This window comes from Oncorhynchus gorbuscha, unplaced genomic scaffold (genome assembly GCF_021184085.1).
Source record: "Oncorhynchus gorbuscha isolate QuinsamMale2020 ecotype Even-year unplaced genomic scaffold, OgorEven_v1.0 Un_scaffold_1476, whole genome shotgun sequence".
In the NCBI taxonomy this organism is placed as follows: Eukaryota; Metazoa; Chordata; class Actinopteri; order Salmoniformes; family Salmonidae; genus Oncorhynchus; species Oncorhynchus gorbuscha.
The window spans coordinates 1-6114 of NW_025746245.1; the positions used below are offsets into that span (position 1 = coordinate 1).

At 44.1% G+C, this 6114-nt stretch overlaps 1 protein-coding gene across 1 annotated transcript; it reads right to left on the reverse strand.

Annotated features, from left to right (window-relative positions):
- Nucleotides 1-246: 246 nt before the first annotated feature.
- On the reverse strand, nt 247-3783 carry LOC124022900 (nucleolar protein 58-like). Its single transcript, XM_046337593.1, has 5 exons — nt 3611-3783; nt 2722-2798; nt 2522-2574; nt 655-916; nt 247-375 (listed from the first exon to the last, which is right to left on the reverse strand). The coding sequence occupies exons 1-4, from the start codon at nt 3653-3655 to the stop codon at nt 810-812; spliced, it is 282 nt and encodes a 93-aa protein (XP_046193549.1). The 5' UTR covers nt 3656-3783; the 3' UTR covers nt 247-375; nt 655-809.
- Between the last annotated feature and the right edge of the window lie 2331 nt (nt 3784-6114).

The following is a 6114-nucleotide window of genomic DNA, read 5'->3' on the forward strand; positions in this document are numbered from 1 at the left end:
TATGCGTTTCCTTTGTCTGTATAAAAGTATCCTTGTTTTATGTTGTCCCTTTACATGGATAGAGTAAGACAGGGATGAGCAACAGGCTTCCACTGGCCCACCTCCTGTAGGCCCGCGGACCCACATCCCTGTACTGGGAGAGAACACATCCCTGTACTGGGAGAGAACTCATCTCATTGGCCTGTCAGCATTTTGTTGTGTTATTGCAAAGTGGGGGGTAATGATGTGAGATGTGTTGCCCCGCGTGAGGTTTTTGTGGCCCCCACCCCCATCAAAGATGCTCATCCCTGGTCTAAGAGGAGGTACTTACAGATAGCTTGAACGATCATGGTATCCACTTTGTCAGGGCTGAACTTCAGCTTGTAGCGGGACAAACTGAGGAAACAGAAATAGGTCAGGATCTGCCATAGCAGCCTTTCAGGTCTTCTATGAATACGACAGAGGGAGGTGCTGCCTCAGGGGTAGTGACGAATGCTGAGGAAATCCACACCAGGTTTCAGACAGCATGATATAATCATCGGGAACACACACTACATATTGATGTGAGTAAATTATAAAGTGTTTGTAATGTCTTTTGTTATAAGACTAGTTGGCGTCATTTAATGAGATCCTAATAAATCCAAAACACCAAGCGTTGTCTGTGTTCCACCCTACCTGTGAGCCAGTCCCAGAGACATGGCGCTGATCTCCCGGGGGGGCAGCCCAGTGATCAGGGACTCCATCTGTGTCCTGATGCCTCTCATCAGCTCTGCCACCGCAGGGCTGTGGACACAGCTCAGGTTCAACTTCTCCTTGATGACGCCCCCAGCTTAGCGTCCGCTGATGGCCAGCTGTTCATGAGCTTCTTTAGCCACCACTTTCTTTAGGACCTTCTTCAGACTCTTCCCCATCTTCCCTTCCGTCATGGCCGTGGCCGCTGGACACAGGAGAGACGTGGTTACAACATGAGGACAGGAGAGACATGTACACGCTACAGCACTCGGGAGTCTAGTTCTGTGAGCTCGTGTGGTCTACCACATTGCGGCTGAGCCGTTGTTGCTCCTAGACGTTTCCACTTCACAATAACAGAGCTTAGTTAACAGGGACAACTCTAGTAAGGCAGAAATTTGGCTAACACACTTGTTGGAATGGTGGCATCCTATGACGGTGCCACATTGGAAGTGACTGAGCTCTTCAGTAAGGCCATTCTATTGCCAATATAAATAATATATATATTTCCCTTCTATTAAACCAGGTAGGCCAGTTGAGAACAAGTTCTCATTTGCAACTGTGACCTGGTCAAGATAAAGCATAGCAATTAGACACATACAGAGTTACACATGGAATAAACAAACCAGTCAATAGGAAAAGTATATATATACAGTGAGTGCAATGAGGTAAGATAAGGGAGGTACGGCAATAAATGGGTCATGGTGGCAAAGCAATTACAATATAGCGATTAAACACTGGAATGGTGGATGTGCAGAAGATGAATGTGCAAGTAGAGATACTGGGGTGCAAAGGAGCAAGATAAATAAATACAGTATGGGGATGAGGTAGGTAGCTGTTTACAGATAGGCTATGTTCAGGTGCAGTGATCTGTGAGCTGCTCTGACGGCAATGTTTGTCTATGAAGATTGCATGGTTGTGTGCTCGATTTTATAAACCTGTCAGCAACTGATGTGGCTAAAATAGCCAAATCCACTAATTTGACAGGGTGTCCACATACACTACATATACAAAGGACTGTTATAGTTCCAACATTTAGACACGGGACATTAGTAATATGTATTTATTCATAGACTCAACATTGTTAGGGGGTGAGTTCAACAACCGGCTGCTGTCAGTGTTTGTTATGATGGTTAAGGTTAGCTGTGGTCTCAGCTGTAGTGAGGAATACTGCTGAACACCTAAAGGCTTCTGCATGCTTCCCATCCCAAACAGTTGGGAATAGTTAGTGCTTAAGAAAAAAGAAACGCGTTTGTTTGGTGTTCGGTCAGGTGTTTTCTCCAGATGTTTGGGGCAGCAGGGTAGCCTAGCGGTTAGAGCGTTGGACTAGTAACCGGAAGGTTGCAGTTCAAACCCCCGAACTGACACTGTACAAATCTGTCGTTCTGCCCCCTGAACAGGCAGTTAACCCACTGTTCCTAGGCCGACATTTATAAGAATGTTCTTAAAAAATGAAATAAAAACTTAAACGATACTTATTTTCCATGCACATTTTCAAACTTCATAAATACTGCACCAAACATCTGACGTAGATGTAAAAAAATAAAATAAAAATTACATTTCTTGAGCCATCTTCAATTATTTCTGACTAGTTTGAGGAAGTGTATACCGGCTATGGTTTCTCAAGTTGGACAAACACTACTATTGCTGCTTTTCTCATTTTTCAAGTAATGGTCTTTTAATCAAGGGAGTATGCGAACACGCTGTTGGTTCACCTAGCTGAAGCGTGCAGAAGCCTTGACTGACAGCCCGTGTGCACTAACTGGTAAACTATAGTGAGCGACAACAGGAGAGGTGAAAGTATTCTGTCTACCTGCCAAGGCCTCTGTTGTGTCCTGGAATTTCTCAAAGTGCTTCAACTTCACTCTGGAAGGAGAAATGGTGGCGACATGTTATTTGTCAACTCCAGAAACATGTTCCTTATGCTGATAATGTGTAATACTACTGTTCATTGACAACGTATTCCCCTCGAATCTAAACACTCCTCTCTCCAGACATGGGGCCATAACTCACACTTTGTTGGCCTTCTCCGGAGTTTCGAACTCCTTCCATAAACTGTCCACCTCTTGGAGCTTTGACTCATCGAGGACCTGAAACAAAAAAGGTTTAAAGTTCTATCAAGTACACGGGCATACCATACATTAATTGCATTAACTCAACTCGGTTTACATGTGTTGTCATTATAACCCGTCAGTAATGTGTGACAAGAAAGCCAGCACGCGGTCCCTCCAAAGTACCACGCACCAGTTATGCTAACTTGGAAGAGAAGCCTATTTGAAATGTTGGGTAAACATTGGCAACAAATAAATTATTTAACTTCGAAACTAGAACGGGTTCAAATAGTTGCATAATTACTAAAGCCAAGTCCAAGGTAGCAGAGTATCTGTATATCCAGCAGATCTAGGTAACTAAAGCCAAGTCCAAGGTAGCAGAGTATCTGTATATCCAGCAGATCTAGGTAACTAAAGCCAAGTCCAAGGTAGCAGAGTATCTGTATATCCAGCAGATCTAGGTAACTAAAGCCAAGTCCAAGGTAGCAGAGTATCTGTATATCCAGCAGATCTAGGTAACTAAAGCCAAGTCCATGGTAGCAGAGTATCTGTATATCCAGCAGATCTAGGCAACATACAACGTGGTTGCTTAACTGCAGCGTGTTGAATGAGAAGGCCTCGTTGCGGTAAAGGTTTGCATGCGAGAACTACCACGACGACCTAAATAGAGAAGCCATGTGTACTATAAACAATGTTAAACAGGTCTTGACATGGAACTACTTTGTATTTTAATACAATATAAAACAACGTATTTAGCTAGCTACACCGCGAACCCGGTTCAATGATTGAAAATTGTCATGCACCCATCTAACATCATTAGAATGTAGAATATAACTTTAGCAAATACTCACTTTAAATATTGCATAACCAGCAGCGGTTTCAAATAAAACAAGCATCTCTGACGCTTTTTCACCACGTTTAAACCCGAAACAAACGTATCTCCTAGAAAGGCTTCGCTAGACGCAGTTCCAACCGAGGTGATCTGTTCCACGAGGTGATCTGTGTGCCTCACCCGGAAGTACGTCCTCTCTCTAACATCGCGAGAAGTGGCAGAGAGAACTATTTGGAGACAAACAAATCCGACGAGAACATTTTGGTCGCGAACCGCGTACACGTATTTTGCAGTTGTTATCGCGCTTATGTTCCTAGCGCCAACAGTGCATGTTCCTTCCATACAGTAAAACCTTGCAGTACAAAACGATACACGCAAATCCCCCCAAAATAAACCAGGAATGAATCCAAAATAAAAAACGTATATATAAAAGTTTACTGTCACACACCAGTTAGTTGTTCTACAGGGTCAGCTATGGTAGTACGGAGCCCCTTGAGCAAATTAAGGTTTAAATGCCTTGCTCAAGGGCACATACTTTTTTTTTTACCTTGGAGGCTTGGGTATTCAAAACAGGGAAATTTCTGTTACTGGCCCAACATTAACCACTAGGCTACCTAGACCGAAATATATATATACATTATGGACAGTATATAAATAGAAAAGGTGTGTACAGCAGTAGTTGTATAAAGTACCACAGTCTGAGTCATAATACCCATGAAACCTAGTGGTCAAACATGGAAATGGTTCCAATAGTTTTTTCCACCATTCATTTTTCCCATAGGGGATTTTCGAAACACTTCAAATCAGGGCTGTGTTTCCTGTACGCTTACCCTAGTGTGACGTTTTGATTACCATCTAAATCTCTCTCGGAAAATATTAATTTTATCAATATATTCGCCTGTAGTCGTCGTCCCCCCAAATATCATGATGATCTGGACCAGACTGCAGAATCAAGGCAAAGGTAAGAATCTCTGGATTAACTATATAATGTTAGCTAAATGTAGTATATAATAATTTGGCCACATTTTTTAAATGGACCATTCTGTGAACTGTCTTGTACAATTTTAAATTGACACAATACCTGTTAGCAAAGTTTTCAGCGAGAGATGACATGCAGGAGCTTCCAGGCATTTGCAGTGTTGCATGATGTCTGTTTTGATGATAATTAGTATTTTCGAATCTGAGAGTAAATTGAGACTAATATATTGATAAAAATCACCTTGTCTGAGAGAGACTTAGATGGTTATGAAAACGTAATGCCAGGGTAAGCGTTCCATTGGAACCATTTCCCTCTTTGACCGTTAGGTTTTATGGGTATAATGACACCTCTACAGTGGGGCTCTATGGGATGAACCAGGACTAGATTACAGTATTTACATATGAAACTTCTCAACGGCTGGCCATGCCTTCCTCCTGGCTACTCCAACCTCGGCAAACAGCTCCGCCCCCTCGCCCCGCCACAGCTACTCGCCCACGCCTCCCCAGCTACTCCTTTACACAAATCCAGATAGCAGATGTTCTGAAAGAGCTGCAAAACCTGGACCCATACAAATCAGCTGGGCTTGACAATCTGGACCCTCTATTTCTGAAACTGTCCGCCACCTTTGTTTCAACCTCTATTACCAGCCTGTTCAACCCTATTACCAGCCTGTTCAACCCCTATTACCAGCCTGTTCAACCCCTATTACCAGCCTGTTCAACCCCTATTACCAGCCTGTTCAACCCCCATTACCAGCCTGTTCAACCCCTATTACCAGCCTGTTCAACCCCTATTACCAGCCTGTTCAACCCCTATTACCAGCCTGTTCAACCCCTATTACCAGCCTGTTCAACCCCTATTATCAGCCTGTTCAACCCCTATTATCAGGCTGTTCAACCCCTATTACCAGCCTGTTCAACCCCTATTACCAGCCTGTTCAACCCCTATTACCAGCCTTTTCGACCCCCATTACCTGCCTGTTCAACCCCATTACCAGCCTGTTCAACCCCTATTACCAGCCTGTTCAACCTCTCTTTTGTATCATCTGAGATCCCCAATGATTGGAAAGCTGCCGCGGTCATTCCCCTCTTCAAAGGGGAGACACCCTGGACCCAAACTGCTACAGACCTATATCCATCCTGCCCTGCCTCTAGACCCAAACTGCTACAGACCTATATCCATCCTGCCCTGCCACTAGACCCAAACTGTTACAGACCTATATCCATCCTGCCCTGCCTATCTAAGGTCTTCGAAAGCCAAGTCAACAAACAGGTCACTGACCATCTCGAATCCCACCGTACCTCTCCGCTGTGCAATCCGGTTTCCGAGCCGGTCACGGGTGCACCTCAGCCACGCTCAAGGTCCTAAACGACATCATAACCGCCATCGATAAAAGACAGTACTGTGTAGCCGTCTTCATCGACCTGGCCAAGGCTTTCGACTCTGTCAATCACCATATTCTTATCGTTAGACTCAGTAGCCTCGGTTTTTCTAATGACTGCCCTGCCTGGTTCACCAACTACTTTGCAGACAGAATTCAATGT